Genomic DNA, 18,640 nt, shown 5'->3' with positions numbered 1-18,640 from the left:
AATGATCAAAACGACCAAAATTATCAAAATGACCAAAACGACCAGAATGTTCAAAACGATCAAAAAGACCAAAATGATCAAAACGATCAAATGACCAAAACGATCAAAATAACCAAAACGACCAAAATGTTCAAAACGATCAACCAAAACGATCAAAATTACCAAAACTATCAAAATTACCAAAACGATTAAAATGACCAAAACGACCAAAATGACCAAAACGATCAAAATGATAGAAACGACCAAAATATTCAAAATGATCGAAACGACCAAAATGATCAAAAAGACCAAAACGACCAAAATGTTCAAAATGATCAAAAAGACCAAAATGATCAAAATGACCAAAACGATCAAAACGATCAAAATTACCAAAACTATCAAAATTACCAAAACGATTAAAATGACCAAAACGACCAAAATGATCGAAACGACCAAAATAATCAATATGATCGAAACGACCAAAATGATCAAAAAGACCATAATGACCAAAACGACCAAAATGTTCAAAACGATCAAAAAGACCAAAACGATCAAAATTACCAAAACGACCAAAAAGATCAAAATGTTCAAAATGTTCAAAACGATCAAAAAGACCAAAATGACCAAAACGATCAAAATTACCAAAACGATCAAAATGACCAAAACGACCAAAATGACCTAAATGATTAAACGATCAAAATGATCAAAACGACCAAAATGATCAAAATGGTAAAATAACCAAAATGTTCAAAACTATCAAAATGACCAAAACGATCAAAATGACCAAAACGATCAAAATGTTCAAAACGATCAAAAAGACCAAAATGATCAAAATGACCAAAACGATCAAAATGACCAAATGATCAAAATGACCAAAATGATCAAAATGACCAAAATTGTCGAAACGACCAAAATGATCAAAATTATCGAAATGATCAAAATGACCAAAATGATCAAAATGACCAAAATTGTCGAAACGACCAAAATGATCAAAATTATCGAAATGATCAAAATGACCAAAACGATCAAAATGACCTAAATGATTAAACGATCAAAATGATCAAAACGACCAAAATGGTCAAAATGACCAAAATGTTCAAAACTATCAAAATGACCAAAACGATCAAAATGACCAAAACGATCAAAATGTTCAAAACGACCAAAATTATCAAAATGACCAAAATGATTGAAATGACTATCAAAATTGTCAAAATGATCAAAATTTCCAAAACGATCAAAATGAAAAAAAAATATCATTATAGTTTTTTTTTCTTCTAAATAACCTACATAAACAACCAAATTTAACAAAAAAATGGAGAAGGAATTTCTTTCAGTATAATATAAGTAAGAATCAAATTCATGTTTTAGAAAATAGTAAGTATAATAAATGGTTTTACACGGTACGATAATTAATCAATAGCTGTTGATATTTTTAAAATCATACACTAATCATCATAATAGGTAAATTAGTCGATAATCCATTACAATAATAATTCTGCATCGCGCAATATAATTCCAAGCGAAACTTTCATTTTTCTTTCCTTCTCTCGTTCCGCTCGCCACGATGCTTCGACACCATTTGACGGGATGATTTACTTTCGATTTACCAGAATAAAGAAGACATAATTAAGGTTCACAACGGAAAAAAACCATTTCTACGATTCTACTCTCTCTCTCTCTCTCTCTTTCTTAACCTCTCACCCAAATCGACGCCCAATTTTCGATCGTTTGGAGACAAACTGTTTTAAAACATAAGCTTGCAATTCGTTAGTACATGTTCTGTCCCGTGTGTGACGGACCTTTCCGGATGCGCTTTCGTCGGTTCGAACTCACGGCGGTTAATTTTGTGTTGCAATAAATTCATTTATTATATTTTATAATCGATATAAATATTTCTGAGAAAAGGGGGGAAAGGGGAGTGCGGAAGGGGGGAAATTTTAAACGAGTCCTGATCTGCCCTAGCGCGACTTCAACAAAAAAAAAAGAGGGGGTGGGGAAAGGGATTGTTTGTTAAGAGAGAACCGGGCGAAATTAAGAGTTCATAACGCGGGAAGGCTAAGAAAAAAAAAACAACAGAAGAAGGTGCGAAAAACTCGTGTCGGGCTTTTACACGGTGAAGGCCGCTTTCACGCTCGAGCCGGACTTGACCATCGTGTCCTTGTGCAGATGGTACGTGATGGGGAATTTCAGTCCTAACCGCTCCTTGTAGATGCGACCGATCGACAGCACCGCGTCCCGGTTGTTGAAGTTGGCCGTCCAGATTGCTGTTTGGGAGGAATGAAAGTTGGTCAGAATTTGTGCGCGAAGTCTGGAAGGGGAGTTAGAGAGGACTCACCGATCTTGTCTCCTTTAGGACGAACATTCACGACGGCTCCGCAGATTTCATCGGCACACTCGAAAGCTTCACCAATCAAGCACAGTATCTGTAGGAGGAAGTAACGCAGTTTCAGAACCTGTCACAACAGAAACTCTCCCCCCCAAAGTCCCTCACCGTATCCAGCCAATACTTGTCCAGGTCCTGGCGCTGGCCGCGGTTAATGTTGAGCATCCACCGGCCGCCCCGCTTGTTGCCCTCGTCCTCCCACATCGGTCGCACCCCCGTCTTGAACAGCGAGTAGTCCGAGCCGGCCTTAATGTCCGACGGGCTCTTGATGTGGTTGTACAGGCTCCAAAAGTCCTCCACCGTCGAGAAGCTCGTCACCTCGTTCAGCGTGTCCTCCCAGTTCTTCGAGCGGTCCATCTCCTGGTACCACAGCGTCCACGTGAACTGCAGCGGGTGCTTGATCAAACACTCCGGATCGACGACCGCCTGCAGCTGCTGGTCCGTGTTGGTCTGCTCCGTCGCGGTCTCGGCCTGTTTCTGGAAGTAGAAAAAAAAACGAAATTAAAATTCTTCCCAAAATGGATCAATTCTTAACTACATAATGCTCGTAACAGTAGTCGTCGTAGTAATCGCCCCCGTAATCGGAACCCGTGTACGGTCTCTCGTAACGGAACGTCGTCGCCGCACTAGGGTACGGCAGGCGGCCCCGGAAGCGGTTTCGTGGTAGCATCCCTTAAAACTTTTCTTCTCAGCGCACAATTCGATGGCGTTGTTCAAAATAAATAATTTCACTAGAGCGTGTGGTCACAACTTTGAGGGGATTTTTTTTTTGAATTTTTGAAATCTTCTCGAAAGGAAGCGGAAAGGTTTTTTTTTGGAGGAGGGGGCGCTGAAAGCGATCCGTTCCTGTTTCGGGATGGAATTTGAATGACAGTTTCGGGCAAAGAGTTGGAGTATTGTCGAAGGTTGCTGTGATGGAAGATGAAAGTGGAAAGCAAAAGTATCCAAATTTGCAGAATTAAAATTCTAGTGTTACTGCCATGGTTACAATCCAAGTATGATGGGTAAGTGGGGTAAGTTTTAAGGTGAAGCCGTTGATCATTTTTGAAGAAAATTGATCATCACTCTAAAATTCTCTGTATTGAATTCAGTTTAACTAATTTCGCCACCGGACAATCGTTACCAAAAGGAATCAGCGTGTGTAGGGCACTATTCTAAACAACTTGTAGAAGGAATTTTGTCAAAATATTGAAAGCGACGCAAAATTTATATCTTTGAACGAAAAATCATGGAAATGATGGAAGTCTTCACGTTAACAAGCTAACGAAATTCTTATTGAAACTCATAAAAAAAAGTAAAAAAAAATCTGTCGTAATTTATTGATTGTAATTTTGTTTTGAAACTATTTACTTACTTTTCTTGTTATTTTTTTTCTCAAATAACGGTCTACTGTTTATCGTAAAAAATATATTTTTCAGCTTCCTTTTGAGTGCTGAAAAAATCAACTTTTCATTACTTGTATAGAAAAGTAGGGGGAGAGGGGGTAATATGCACCCCCTAAGGGAAAACTGTGATTTCTCAACCATTACAGCATTACTGTGGAAGAATTTTGTTCGATGTTCTTAAACAACTATTATTCTTCGTCATCCATGTGAAAAAAGTCTTAAAAAACCTCAAAATTGTTCGAAAATATCAAATTTTTAAAAACATTTCTGATTCATTTCAAACAACCATGCGGGGCAATACGCACCGCAACATTGGGGCAAAATGCACTACAACAACGGGGCAAAATGCACCACAACATGGGGCAAAATGCACCGGGTAAAAGCAGTTTTCACTAGTCACCACTAGATGACACCGCTGTTTTTACAAAGGAGCTTCACAGCGGTGCATTTTGCCCCGACCACGCTTTTTGCAGAAAATTTAATTAAAAATGCATTTTTTGATGTTTTTGGACTCATATATCTACAGAATAGTGAAGCTTATGGCAAAAACTATACACCTCAACATTTACAATAACAATAAATGTTTTTTATATTGTCCAAAAATCATAAAGAAACTTCAATGAAAATTAGATGAAAACACAACATTTTAAAGTTTTGCAAATAACTTAAGCTGTTTTTACACTACGACGCTCAAATTTTTCCAGCATAGTTTAGCAGTATTAAGCTTCCAATTTCTATGATTTTTTCCCCGGAAAATTCTTCCAAATACCGAGAAAAGCAGGGGGTGCATTTTGCCCCGGGGGTGCATATTACCCCCTCTCCCCCTAATACTTTTCGATTCCCAAAAAAGTTTCCACGTGGTTTATGGATGGTCCCTTAAATACGTGCGCATGTATTGCGTGTACGTACACGCAGGGTTTTTTGGTTAAAATTTGTACCCGCCAGCAAAAACAAACGGTAAGCTAGTGTGTGTGAGATCGGGCTTAGATAACTCTATTGTCAATACAGAACGAAACTTGTTTTCGAAAATTCCAAAATGAGAAACAAATTAACATTAGAAATTCGAAAACTTTAATATAAAAAAAAATATTTTTTCTAAATTATAAAAAACAGATGGATTTTTTATGCTCTAAAATTAAAAAAAAACAAAAGAAAACAATTTGGAATTGGAATTCTTAACTCAGAATTTTGAATATTGTTTTATTTTTGCCTTTCTTACTAAAGAAAGGTATACTGCCCATGTTCGCATAAATGTCCCATGTGCAAAAACAGCAACCTGAGAAAAACGCATTTAAAGTTTGTCCCACACATAAGGCTACGTGTTAAGTTTTCGAGAAAAAACTGGATTTCCTCCTGATTTCTAGAACAAAGTACTGGATGTTATAGGCTTTTCAGAAAGAGCACACGATTTTGAACTAAACTGCATCAATAACTCAAAAGCGATGAAAATGCATATGGGACATTTATGCGATCAGGGGCAGTATAGGTTTTACTTTATGGCTGGACGTCATTTTCATGTTCGTAAATATGACGATTTAGCATGAACTTTAATCTGAAAAATCGCTAAAAAATCACACTGCATCGATTTTCGACGCTTTGTCGCCAAGTCGACAAGTTGTCAAGTTGAGCTTCGAATTCTGGCGCGAGAATGCTTGCGCATATAGTTTATGGCTCGAGATATACTCGTTTGTAGTTGCTTGTCTACCGATGTTTCCTACAACATGTAAGACACAGGACATTCATTCGGCTACATTCAATTTGTTTCCCGTGTGCTCCTAAAATCGCCTTTAAGTAGGCTTCATTCTGCCGTGATTTCGTAAGTTTATTTAACAGAGTTCATTGGATTCCAATTGGAGCTTTCCAAGCTTTTCATCTTTTATATCGTTTTCAAAGTTTTCAATGCTCGCGACGCCAATGGCTATCTACCTAAGGTACTCGCGATTGAGTGTGTAGTGGTGCGGTTGCAAAAAGTTGCTATCTCTGACTCTCTCACTTTCGTAGATGCTGAATGGCAAGCTACCCTGCACTGTGCGGCACACGCGGTTCGCTTGTACCTCGGTTGTGCTTTGCGCCTGCTTTGTTCGGTTTATGGACTCGTACCAAAACTAGAACATCAAAACCGCGGTGTGCGACGTCACTGGCGCATGGGAAGCTTGCTATGCTTGTCGTAAACGCTTGTTTGATTAAGAATTTGTACGATTAAAAATATTCTTTTGGTGAAAATTGCTTTTTCAATTTCTTTTGGAAAACACATCATTAATAATAACTTGCTTTCATCATAATATTTTTTGTATCATGTCAAAGTCGATGTTTTGATCTGAAAGAAGTTATATTAATTAGTAAGAAAGGCTCTATCTCACCCCTGGTGGGATTAAATCGGGGTTTTGAATAATTCAGAAATTTACCAAAACACACACAAAGCATGTTTACAGTCGAGATGTATCACAAACGGTCTTAGACGTCAACTGACACCGCAAAGGAAAAAAAAAGCATGTTTACATGGCAGCTGGACGTTGGTTTGCGTCAGATTGCCTATCTCTTTCTAGCAATTTTTTTTTGTCAGGCGTCTTCTAGCTGTTTTTTTTACTGTCCGCCTGATATGTCAGCCAACATACTTCGCAGGGCTGTGACAGCTCGAGCTCGAAAATTGTTTGCATCAGGACAGATCAGGACACTGTGCCGAGAAGTTCGTCATTTTCGGGTTGAATTGGGTACTTATTTTAGGACCCAATTATATATATCTGGAGTTTTTTTTAAAAGGTCCAATACACCAAATTTAGAGTTTTTGCTTTTTGGGTGTTTTTAGAACCGCCTTGAGTCAGGGGTATTGAAAACATTCAAAAAGCAAAAACTGAAAATTTGGTTTATTGGTCCTTTTCAAAAAAAAAACTCCAGATATGTTTTTCACTAGGCCTAGAAAGCCTTCTCAAGTCTGACATTAAATTTAAAAATGCTTTGATTTTAAGCTATTCAAATTTGAAAAACTGTTGACATTTTTTTTAATTGAAAATTGAAAAATCCCTGATTTTGTAAATTTTTGTAGATTTTTTTGTATAATATAATTAAGGATCTTATTTAATTTTTTTTAAAGTATTTCAATTTTTTCAGATTTTATATTTTAAAATAATTGTAAATCTAAAAAAAATTATGTTTATTTAATTTTTGTAACTTTCAAAGCTTGAATTAAAAAATATCAAAAAAAATGAATTCGTACCATCCATAAACCACGTTGCACTTTTTTTTGGAAAAGGAATCCAAATTATTATATTTTTTTGATTTTCTCTATTTTTTTTTAATTCTTTGATTGTTTTATTTTTTTGAGTTTATGTTTTTTTAATCTTTTGAGTCTTCAAATTCATTACAATTTGATACAATCGACCTCAACATTCTTGTTAAAAAAACGGCAAGATTCGAAAAAAAGTTGATTAAATTTTGCATAAATTTCACTTTAGTGGTCATAACTTGAGACAGGGTTGCCAGATCTTCAATGTTTGGGACTCGTTTGAAAGGTTTTCGACTAACTAACCGAAAAAGGGTCTGATGATGAATCCAGCTTAACAGCACAGATGATGAAACTTAGCTTAACACTTTTGAAGTACTAGGGGAACAGCATCTAATTCCAGCGTGCCTCTAATGTTGGCAGGTCAGAACATTGACATTCAATTAAAGCTAATTAAAAGCGTTTTCAACTGAACTCGAGTGATAAATAGCTCAATAAGAAGTGAGCAAGCAAGTGTCTATCAAAAGTTTTGCAAAATTAGTTGTTTAAATAGCGAAAATCAACAAATTGGATGGAGTTAGGAGCGAGTGCTTAACCTGCCAAACATACGAGAATTTCCCCTAATCGAAACTTTTTTTTTTTTTTTGAAACCTCATCTATGGGAACCTAAACCAAGTCAAATGCAACCGGGTTGGCTTAAATCGGTTCAGTCAGTGCAGAGAAAACTATGTGACCATTTTGGTAACACACATACACACAGACCTTTGTTCAGTTTTCAGTTCTGGGTCGATAGGTATACGTGAAGGTGTGCCTGCGAGCTGTATGTGAAATGTTTATTTTTAGAGCAGGATTATGTATAGCCTTGCTTCAGTGAGGAAAACAAAAAAGTAAAAAAAAAATCTAATGCCTTAAAAAAATGTAAAAAAAAATTAATTCAAAATTTTATTTCATACTATTTTCTGTAGCCAACCCTATTCATATTCAACACCAAACCACCCCAAACCTGGCAGCACTGCCCTGCATTTTTTTTTTGAAATCCCGGCCTTCTGACGTTTCTCCCCGCAGCAAATCACGAGAGCGAGACGGCACGAGCACGAACACGCAACGAGAAGACCAAAAAAACGTGAAGAAGTTAAAAAATTAGCACTCGTCTCGTGAATGATTCAATATGGTCGCGCCTCGGGCATAAAAGAAGGCCAACCGGGATAGACGAATGGATGAGAGGATCAAGGACTTCCGACGGTTCCTGAGTTGGGGCTTACCTCGAGTTCCTCGTTCGTTTTTCCAGCCATGATTTCTTTTTTTCTCTCTTTTGAGGAGTCCGTAAAAATTTCAACTTTTTTTTTGCTCTTTTTTAGCACTTTCTTACGCAGTCAAAGGTGACTTTATTTGTACGGCTTTCCCGTCCGGAAACACTGGAGAACACTTTGCGGTCACCGTTGGCAGTCACGCAATCGTCGCGGCAGCCGTAAAATCGGGAGAAATTGTGGAATTTTCGGGGAAAATGTAATTTCACTCGTCGAAAGTGAACCGACTGACACGCGATACGACGGTGACTGTCTGCGAATGATGGCGATGACGAAGGGGCTGCCGGGTTGAGTTTTTTGGAAAAGTCTGCACGAGTGAGGGTTGAAAAGTCTGCGAGTGTGTCAGTTGGGTGTCCTTTTTGAATCCAAATTCAAATAAAATATTTTTGATAATGCTTATCATGAAATTTACACAAAGTTTAACGTATTTTGCACTTACACAAACACACACAATCACGATTAAAGTTTAAATCATCATTCAAGAAGCACTCCAAAACGTTAATGTCTGCAAATATGCGTGAGTACAGACAAAACCAAGTGTATCCGGCAGCGCTGGCGATGATGGCCGCGTGTGTGCCAAAGAAGAGAGCGAAAGGGAGAGGAAAGTTTCAAGAGTTCGAGATGACAGTTCAGACGTCTGAAATTTGTCAGATTAAATTGTGCACGCTCATTCAGAATACCACATTCCGGAGCAATTATCACCTTGATTTTCACTCAGATTTCATCAATACCGAATCTACCCCGGAATGAGTTAGTTTTGCCAGAAAGCTCGAAGACCCACCTTCATGTATACCTTTCGACTTGTGTTTATTTCTGAATATCTGTTCTAAAATTAATGCAACAATGTACGGCATCAATCAATACGCACATCCCAAAATCACCACGCCGTCTCCTCAATGATCTCGAAGTGCGACATTAGCTCAAATCTTCCGCAAGCCTTGAGTCGCGCAATGGCCGCATCCGAAAGCGCCTCGCAGGCGTCAATATCCAGCAACTCCAGGCAGCTGCAGGCCTCGATGATGTGGTCTGCTGTCCGATCTGTAACCTCAACGGATCGCAGCGATAACTTCTTGAGCGTGGCCCCGTTCTTGCTGACCATGACCCGCACGACTTGGTCGGTCGCGTGCTCGAGTCGCTCAATTCGAACCCCCTCGAGGACGCTCGTCAGTTCAAAAAGGGTCACCAGCAGTGATTCGTCCATCGGAAGGTCGCATAACTCGAGCAGGCGTAAGTTTCGGAAGCGGCAAATCAGGTTCTCGGTTTGGTTTTCGACTTTTACCGCCCATATTCTTAGGCTCCACACCATGTCGTACTGGATCGAGTCAAACATGTCCGACCAGCTCTCGTATCTGACGTGCACGAGAGTCACACGAAAAATGTTGCAGCTGAAACGCAACAGGTGTATCGGATTGTTAATTTCCAGGTAGGTTAGATGGAGTTCGCGCAGGTCCATGGTGCCGATGCCGTCAAAGCGCGCGTTGAGGTTTTTTTTCCGAACATAAAGCCGCTAATCGCGAGCCACTCCAGCTTGGGTATCGTTGCAAGAAATCTTGGCGGTAGTTGCTGCTCCGGTGGGGCGGTGTCGAGTTGCAGCTCGGTTTGCGGTCCGGCGCCACGCGACTCGACGCCGTTGGTCTCCAGAGTCAGACCCATGAAGGCGCGGAAGTTTCGGAACGATTGACGGGGATTGGCCGCGGGAAGCATGGCGATCTGAAGAAGCGATATTAGTTAAATTCTAGTTTTTTTATTAGGTCCTATAAACATATGAAAGACAATAGTTTATTGGTCCTTTTCAAAAAAAAAAAAACTCTGGAATTGTTGAAATTGTTGGTAAATACCGTTGTTTAGTGTAATATTTTCACAACGGCAGGGCTAATTGGCTCCTAAAATGAAGCTTAGATTGCTGATATTATTGTTTACAGCAATAAAGCTTATTTTTCTGAGTACAATGACCCTTTGTATGACCACAAAGAGTTTAAAATGAATTTTTAAATCAATTTTGAAAAATTAACCTCGCGGTCCTTCTTGACACAAAAGCTCCTACTTGACAGCTCGTTCCAAGGGGACCATAGTTGATGCATCGAAAAAATGTTGTCTTGTCAATATTTTTTTTTTTGCATTAAAATGAAAAAAAGTGATCAGAAATGGTTTTTACTCGTGTTTTTTACCGTTGTACATAAAAATTGACATAGGGCTTTAGTACCCAATTAACCCAAAAACCCAAATTACGAGCAGTTCTCTGCGACCGTGTAGCACTTGTTTTGACGTTTCTCGCTCGCATCAAAACAAAACAACACGTTTTGAGTGCGCGACTGAACTCGTAAAAACAAGTGAAATCCATCCGATGACCACCCCGGAGGAAGAATCCGCCGCCGTCGGAAAGCGCCCCCAGTTCGGTAACCGGTTCCTGTCGGAAGAGGACGACGTGTTCCAGCACAATGCTTGGTAGGATTTTTGCTTTGCGCCGGTCGGTGGTGGCTGCACGGCGCCACTTTTGCCACGATTACGAGTTTACGCGGCACCGGAAGAAGCCCCGCGTCGGCGAACGGTTCCTCCGGGATCCGGAGCGGGTGTTTGACTTTAATACATGGTGCGTGATTGAATGTTTTTTGAGGATAGCTTGCTAGCTTTGTTTCAGGTCGTGGATTTTTTAAATCTTAATTCAATTAAAATTATAAATTTTATAAATTTTGTACGTGGACAATGTTGTTTTTAGTCAATTATTAAACTAGTTATAACTGAATCAATATTAAAACTTGTTTTGGATTTTACCAAACATGGACCAATAATGTATACGGTTTACGCTATTTTTGTTTGCTAAACAATACTTGCGTTGTGGTATCGAGAAATTAAAAGTGAGAGTGTGTGCGTGCAACATGGAGTTAAACTTTTCGAAGTGCCATGGGAACCTTCACAGCAACTGCACAGAAAGTTTAACTCCATGTAGCACACACTCTCACTTTTAATTTCTCGATATTCTGCAAAATGAGTGCTGTCCGCAAAAACCCACTCGTTAATAACGAGTATGGACCTAAGTGTCCTCCCAGAACGCCCAAAGCTGGAAGCTCACATTCCGTAGCTAAAGCGAAAATTTAAGAATGGGTAAAAACATTGTCACATTTGTCACACATTGTCATATCCCGAAATGACTTGACTTGTCTTGGCTTGGCAAAGACGTTTTTGAGGCTATTCTGGACCTGATTTGAGGTCGGCGGAATCTGTGCATGCTGTACGCGGTTCACAAAGGGAATTTTATTTCCTAAGATGACATTCGAAGCACGATGAAAAATGCTTTCGAATGAAGTATAATAGTTCTGGGTTTTTTAGCCGGATGGGCAAACCAGCATGTGATAATGCATTGGTATCGTCAAAAATAGCAGTTTAGCGCAGATATTAACGACTAAGCTTAATAATTCGTCCAGATATGTATCTCAGTGGATTGGGTTTTGAAAGAGCTTTACAAAAATGTGCAACATGCCGAAATTTTGGTTAAATTTGGCCTCGTTTTAGGTGATTTGAAGGCGGTTGAATGCAAACAGCTTTCTTAAAGTAGCTGTAACTTTGGCAAATTTCAATGGATTTTTTTTCCCGTTTCAGCCAGAGATGGAGTACATTCCAGACTACCTAGTTATGCAAAAATGAAGCAATTTTGAAATTTTTTCATCGTTTTTTGTTTTTCAGTTTTAGGTTTGCCAATCGTTTTTCGTAAATATCTTTTGACAGGAAAGGGCTACGGGGAAGATTTTCAATAGCGACTTATCGGAAGCTAAGAGGGATCGAATGCAACCGGAAGTGTCCAAATCCGTTCAGCCATTTCCGAGAAATCGCAGTGACATTTTTTGGCCAATTTTCAAGTGATTTTATATGGCATTCCTCGGAGAGGAAGCCAAAAAGAACTATAAATTTTTTTAGAATTGATCAGGAAATTTCACAAATGTTTATTTTTTTTAACGTTGAAAATAGAACAATATGTTTCTGAGACAAATATTGGCACTAGTAAGCAAAAGGCTGTTTTTTGAAATATTTACATCACATTTTTGTATGGACAACTGCCAAAATTGTATGAAGCCTTGTATGGGTGTTATCCATTTCCGGTTTTGGTGGAAAACATGTTTAAAGAATAAAAAAACAGCAAAATAAAAAAATACATGAAAATCAATGCAGAATCAAACTTAACCAAAAGCGAAATATAGGTATGATAAAGTCAAAAAACAAACAAAAAGCAAAATAAAAATTAAATAAGCAACAATAAATTGAAATAAGGCTTTAATAAAGAATAACATACAGTGAGTCAAATATTTGTCCGTACCCCCCCGTACGGAAAATGTTTGTGATATAAAAGTACATAAAATTCGACTAAAGTGCCATGTTTTATACATCAATCGACGCGGCAAAATGTCCTCTTTAAGACACTGTCATTGGATTTGCAAAAAACTTTTTCTTAAAAAATACAAAAATAGTTTACTGAAAAAAGTCAAAAAAAGAGGTCAAATAATTGTCCGTACCCCTTGTAAAAGTACAAAATCTGATCGATTTAAGTGAATTTATTTATGAAATGTTGTTTCTGTGTCAAATACTAGTACCTCTAGCCAGTTTGTGACAACTTTGAACTTGTGATAACTTTGTTTAGTTAGTTTATATTAAAAATTGGATTAAATTTAGTTTTTTATGTAAAACTTATCAAAATATTAGTTTATAAACAACTATTTTTATAAAATTGCTATTTAATGTTGTAAGAGTCTCTATTCAACAAGTTTTAACAATATTTGTTCGAAATATACATTGTTTTCATCTTTTTTATTGACATTTTTCGACCAAAAATACTGTTTCGGAACAATACCGTTAAACAATCCGGATTGTCCCGGAACCGGTTTAACCCCTCGGAGGGAAATTTTGTGGTGGTCAGATAGAGGACAAAAAAACCCACCTCTTGCAATTTAAAGCATTCAATTTCATCCACTACAGCCCGATTACGAGTCCCTAGTCTGAAATTTGAAATTTTCACTTTCCGTACTGAGAATTTCTGTACCGTCCTGGGACAGAATGTTTTGCTTGGGGAATTTGAAAATTTCTAATTTCAGACTAGGGACTCGTAATCGGGCTGTAGTGGACGAAATTGGATGCTTTAAATTGCAAGAGGTGGGTTTTTTTGTCCTCTATCTGACCACCACAAAATTTCCCTCCGAGGGGTTAAACCGGTTCCGGGACAATCCGGATTGTTTAACGGTATTGTTCCGAAACAGTATTTTTGGTCGAAAAATGTCAATAAAAAAGATGAAAACAATGTATATTTCGAACAAATATTGTTAAAACTTGTTGAATAGAGACTCTTACAACATTAAATAGCAATTTTATAAAAATAGTTGTTTATAAACTAATATTTTGATAAGTTTTACATAAAAAACTAAATTTAATCCAATTTTTAATATAAACTAACTAAACAAAGTTATCACAAGTTCAAAGTTGTCACAAACTGGCTAGAGGTACTAGTATTTGACACAGAAACAACATTTCATAAATGAATTCACTTAAATCGATCAGATTTTGTACTTTTACAAGGGGTACGGACAATTATTTGACCTCTTTATTTTACTTTTTTCAGTAAACTATTTTTGTATTTTTTAAGAAAAAGTTTTTTTGCAAATCCAATGACAGTGTCTTAAAGAGGACATTCTGCCGCGTCGATTGATGTATAAAACATGGCACTTTAGTCGAATTTTATGTACTTTTATATCACAAACATTTTCCGTACGGGGGGGTACGGACAAATATTTGACTCACTGTAAGTAAAATATAATATAATAGCAACAGTTAAAACTCTACTTCATGAAAGCAAGACTAAATAAAAAAGGTGAAATTATAGAAAAATACAAGCAAGAGGAGTGCTAAATTAACCCTATTCTGCCCAAGTTTTTTTTTTCAATTTTTTTATTTTTCCTGTGTCTAGGAGCTCATTTTGAGCAACTTTTGTTCTACGAAAAACTTCACTTCTCTTGTTTTACGTTTTTCTTGTTTTATTTTTAGTATTTTTATTTGTATTTATCTTGTTTAGTTTATGTTTAGGAGCGGCCGTGGCTGACTGGTTACGGTGTTCGCTTTGTAAGCGAATGGTCCTGGGTTCGATTCCCATCTGCTCCCAATGAGAAAGTATAGGATATATAAATCTTGATATTCTGAACATGAACGAAAAATCAAAGTCGCTCGAGTCGGGGTTCGATCCCCCGTCCTTTGAATTGGTAAGCAAAAATGCTAACCACTAGGCCATCGCGACTTGGTGAGCTAAGATTGGAATTAGGAATACTGTTACCACCATCAACTATATACGCGCTGGGTCCTTGTCCATTTGACAAGGGTTCGGAAGTTCTAAATAACGTTTGAATCCGATTGGTGCAAACGTTCTTCAGGGCGGGGCTTGTCGACACAGCTGAAGTACCTCGCGCTCGGCTAGCCAGCGTAGAAATGGGTCACCGAAGCTCGGCAGAGCTAACACCTTCCAAATGCCTATGCGAGTTATTTGCATGTATAGAATGTAGATCTAAAAATACATGGAAACAACTCAATTTGTAAGAAGCGGCCGCGTGGTCCCGTTTGGTTGGTTGCACACACCCACACACACACACACACACACACACACACACACACACACACACACACACATCTTGTTTAGTTTATGTTTGTTTTTGGTTGTATTCTACAACCTCCTATCATTACGTTTTGCCTATCTAATTTATTTGTGCCATAACAGTCGCTTTTTAATTTTTTACTTGTTTTTCCAATTTTCTGCTATAGTATGACACGATTGTCATTCAAATTGTTAAAAATGCGTAGAGGCATAGTCTTGGACACTACAAAAATCACTGCATAAAAATTGTTACTTGAAATATAAGAAATGTTAGGGGCTAGGTTGTAGAGGGTTAAAATAGAAATAACAAAAAATTATAGCCACGAGTAACACAAAAAAATCAAATATAAATCACAATACAAGACAAACAAAACTAAAAACCTTTTTTTTTCGTAAAGTAAAATTACAATTAACGTTTAAGAAAATTAACAGCAAATTTAAAAGGGCAACTTAAAAGCAAAGCAAATACAAAGAAGAGCACGTTTGAAGTAGATTAAACGCAAAACAATAAAAAGATAAAAGCAAAATGAATGCCAAAATTAAAGCAAGGTAATAAATAAATAAGATAGATTAAATTTAAGTAAATAAAAGCATAATAAAAGCAAGAAAAGATAAGAAAAGTAGGTAAAACCAAATTACCTAAAATGGCTGAATGCAATAAAAACAATCGCAAAATAAAGGAAAACTCAATGGATAAATAAAAATAAATAAATAAACTAATCAATAGAGGAAAATACTAGAAAAAAGGAAAACTTATAAAATAACAAACCTCAAAGCAAATTCCACCTTTACCCCTTTCCCTTTCCAGGGACAACGTCGAGTGGGACGAGGCGCAGGAGCGCACCGCGCTGGAGAGCGTGCAGAAAAACTCCACCGTCAAAATGACCGAGGAAGCCGCGGAGCGACTGGAACGCGAAGCGGACGCCAACTGGGACAAGTTTTACGGCGTGCACCAGAACCGCTTCTTCAAGGACCGCCACTGGCTGTTTACGGAGTTTCCGGAGCTGGCCCCGCGGAACAGTCGGGACGCGCCGGAGCGGGTTTATCCCGAGGGAACCGCTGGACGGGAGGTTTGCGTTCCGGGTGAGGGTCCGAGGACGATCTTTGAGATTGGGAGTGGGGTTGGGAACACGGTGTTTCCGATTTTGAAGTATAGCGTGGAGGAGGATTTGAAGATTTACGCGAGTGATTTCTCGCGGCAGGCGATTCAGATTTTGAAAGAGAGTAAGGAGTTTGACGGGAAGCGGTGTGAGGCGTTTGTGCTGGATGCCACGGCGGACAGTTGGGATGTTCCGTTCGAGGAGAATAGCGTGGATATTGTGGTGCTGATTTTTGTGCTTTCGGCGATCGATCCGGACCGGATGCAGCACGTGGCGAATCAGATTTACAAGTATCTTAAGCCGGGTGGGTTGCTGCTGTTGAGGGACTACGGGAGGTACGATTTGGCCCAGCTTCGGTTCAAATCTGGGCGGTGTTTGAAGGAGAATTTTTACTCGCGTGGCGATGGAACTTTTGTGTACTTTTTTACGCAGGAAGATTTGAGGAAATTGTTTGAAACCGCCGGGTTGGTTGAGGAGCAGAACATTGTTGATAGAAGGTTACAGGTGAACCGGGGTCGTATGCTCAAAATGTACCGTGTTTGGGTGCAGGTCAAGTTCCGGAAGCCGCTCGAGAGTAGTTAATAACGCATATTTTTACAAATTCATAGTGACTTTATTGTTTACATCTAACTTCTTACCACTAAAATCTTAAGATAAAGTTTTGGGAACCTTCCCGCGAAAAAAAGAGTCAAACCTCTTCTCCGAAGAAAACTGTTCCCAGATATCACGTCCCATCAGTCTCCCATCACCTCGGAGCGAGCGCCCTCAAATCTTCTTCTTCTTGCGGTCCGCCTCGGCCACCTCCTTGTACAGCTGGATAAAGTCCGCGTACGAGTCGGCGTAGTAGTGGGGCAGCTCTTCCGGCTTTTGGTGCGCGAGCATCATCTCGAGGGTGGTGCCGCCGCTCAGCATCAGCAGCTTCTGGAAGCCACACCGCGTGCCGAAGCCCATGTCCTGGGGCAGCCTGAAACGAAGAGGAGAGGAGAAGTTGGTAAGTGAGATTTTCTTTTTTTGTGTATTATTAACTTGCTCGTCAAACATTTTCGTGAAACGTGAAACTAAACGGAAAAACTGTAAATTACTTCAATGTGTCCTGACAACCTCTATCGTTTTTGTTTAACTGAGCTGTCAAACGATTGCTAAGTGAGCAATCAATATTGTCTTTTTCAACAATATTGATCGCAATTCAAAATAAATAATATCTGTATGCTTTATTGAAATCACGCACAAGCAGCATTGTTGGAATAGGTCAGCAACACGATTTCCACTCGATCACATCGCGTCAACGCGTTGGTCATGTTTCCCACGAATGACTGGCGTTTGAATAGCCACAAAAAAGAAATCTGTTATCAGTCCTGCCCCGCCAAATTCACGCACAGTTTCCATGCGTGATGCCCATTCTACTTACATATCTCCGACGAAGAGTGTCCGCTCGGGCCGCGTCACGTTGAACTGGTCCAGGATAAAGTCGGCCAACGCCTGGCCCGGTTTGCCCAGCACCAGTGCCTTCCGCCCGCTGGACCGCTCCAGAACTTCGATAAAGTAGCCCGGTCCGACCACGTCCATGCTGGTGTCCAGCGGAACGATGTAGTCGGTCGCGCCAGCAATCAACAGACAATCCGGATTTCGCTGCAGGTAGCACTTGGCCTTCATGAGGTGCGCTAGCGAGATGTTGACGTCGATGTCCATCACGACGGCACCGACTTTGGGGCTGGTGGTTTCGGTGAAGAACTCCTGGAACACCCGGACGCCGTTCGTTTCCCGTTTGTCCGGGATGGGCTCGTGGGGACCGTCCAGCACGTTGAAGCCGGCATCCCGTAGGTAGTCTTTGAAGATCTCCGTGCCGATGCAGTAGACCGCGTCCTGCATTTTGACCGACTTGAGGTACCGCACCGTGGTCAACGCCGGGTGGACAATGTCACGCTGCTGCACGTCCAGCCCGAGCTGGTGGAACTTGTGCTTGTACTCGGCCATGGTTCGCATGCCGTTGTTCGAGATGAAGGCCACCTGTTTGCCCTGGTGCTTCAGCAGCTGTAGCGCCTGGTCCACGTCCGGGATGGGACCGGTGAAGTTCCACACGACGCCGTCACAATCGGACAGGATCGTGTCGAAGGAGTTGAGGAAGGTGCGCTTCTCCGAGATGGACAGGTCCAACAGGTGACGAATCTTGCTCTTGTCTACGATCATGGTGAAGTCTTGTTAGAACACTTTTTGTTTGAAACTGAACCAAGCACGTGTTGTTTGTCTCGCTGCGGGACGATGACTGATGCCGGGTACTGATTTGGCGCTCTCTTTTATACACGGAAGAAGGCGCGCGGAGAAATTATGCTTTTGTTATTGTCCCTTAGTTCGCCGGTGCATCCCTTAGGGTTGTGTGCGTGTGTTATGAATGATGTGGGACGCTGAAATCGAAAAATTTCCATTCATCCTTGTTGCTTGTTGGATCGAATCCTTTTGCAAGGACCCATTGTACTATCTGAGTAGTACCGCTAGGATTGCTAGTAGACTTGTAGTAACTGTTGAATTTGAACTATAGTAACCATATCTACTTAACAAATATCTTCAAAGAATGACCTTCAAACAATGTCCTAAACACCCTTCTAGTAGATCCCAAATCGACTAGGACGCGTCCCAAAAACCCGGT

The 18,640-nt window shown here is 39.6% G+C and overlaps 3 protein-coding genes across 5 annotated transcripts; 1 reads left to right on the top strand and 2 right to left on the bottom strand.

Moving 5' to 3' along the window:
* Positions 1-1,335: 1,335 nt before the first annotated feature.
* Positions 1,336-8,541, bottom strand: LOC120413491 (eukaryotic translation initiation factor 4E1-like). Of its 2 annotated transcripts, none has more exons than XM_039574348.2 (4): positions 8,230-8,541; positions 2,471-2,839; positions 2,315-2,402; positions 1,336-2,243 (listed from the first exon to the last, which is right to left on the bottom strand). In XM_039574348.2, the coding sequence occupies exons 1-4, from the start codon at positions 8,257-8,259 to the stop codon at positions 2,086-2,088; spliced, it is 645 nt and encodes a 214-aa protein (XP_039430282.1). In that variant the 5' UTR covers positions 8,260-8,541; the 3' UTR covers positions 1,336-2,085. The 2 variants fall into 2 exon arrangements, with proteins under 2 accessions (XP_039430282.1, XP_039430281.1); XM_039574347.2 differs by lacking the exon at positions 8,230-8,541 and adding an exon at positions 2,901-3,055.
* A 2,025-nt stretch (positions 8,542-10,566) lies between these two features.
* On the top strand, positions 10,567-16,683 carry LOC120413473 (methyltransferase-like protein). 2 transcript variants are annotated; one of them, XM_039574312.2, is made up of 2 exons: positions 10,567-10,719; positions 15,705-16,683. In XM_039574312.2, the coding sequence occupies exons 1-2, from the start codon at positions 10,619-10,621 to the stop codon at positions 16,576-16,578; spliced, it is 975 nt and encodes a 324-aa protein (XP_039430246.1). In that variant the 5' UTR covers positions 10,567-10,618; the 3' UTR covers positions 16,579-16,683. The 2 variants fall into 2 exon arrangements, with proteins under 2 accessions (XP_039430246.1, XP_039430245.1); XM_039574311.2 differs by having other exon boundaries at positions 10,578-10,864.
* Positions 16,588-18,285, bottom strand: LOC120413474 (chronophin-like). The gene is made up of 2 exons (XM_039574313.2): positions 17,405-18,285; positions 16,588-16,960 (listed from the first exon to the last, which is right to left on the bottom strand). Exons 1-2 carry the CDS (start codon positions 18,181-18,183, stop codon positions 16,762-16,764), a joined length of 978 nt encoding a protein of 325 aa, XP_039430247.1. The 5' UTR covers positions 18,184-18,285; the 3' UTR covers positions 16,588-16,761.
* Positions 18,286-18,640: the final 355 nt, after the last annotated feature.

This window comes from Culex pipiens, chromosome 3 (genome assembly GCF_016801865.2).
Source record: "Culex pipiens pallens isolate TS chromosome 3, TS_CPP_V2, whole genome shotgun sequence".
Taxonomy (NCBI): domain Eukaryota; kingdom Metazoa; phylum Arthropoda; class Insecta; order Diptera; family Culicidae; genus Culex; species Culex pipiens.
This window is presented reverse-complemented; position numbering and strand designations above follow the sequence as displayed.

Coding starts and splice junctions, on each gene's coding strand:
- LOC120413491 (XM_039574347.2), bottom strand. CDS start 3,032: ATGCTACCACGAAACCGCTTCCGGGGCCGCCTGCCGTACCCTAGTGCG. Junction 2,840..2,900: donor ACTACTGTTACGAGCATTAT/GTAGTTAAGAAT, acceptor TTCTACTTCCAG/AAACAGGCCGAGACCGCGAC. Junction 2,403..2,470: donor ACAAGTATTGGCTGGATACG/GTGAGGGACTTT, acceptor TTCCTCCTACAG/ATACTGTGCTTGATTGGTGA.
- LOC120413473 (XM_039574311.2), top strand. CDS start 10,713: ATGCTTGGTAGGATTTTTGCTTTGCGCCGGTCGGTGGTGGCTGCACGG. Junction 10,865..15,704: donor GTGTTTGACTTTAATACATG/GTGCGTGATTGA, acceptor TTCCCTTTCCAG/GGACAACGTCGAGTGGGACG.
- LOC120413474 (XM_039574313.2), bottom strand. CDS start 18,183: ATGATCGTAGACAAGAGCAAGATTCGTCACCTGTTGGACCTGTCCATC. Junction 16,961..17,404: donor ACACTCTTCGTCGGAGATAT/GTAAGTAGAATG, acceptor TCTTCGTTTCAG/GCTGCCCCAGGACATGGGCT.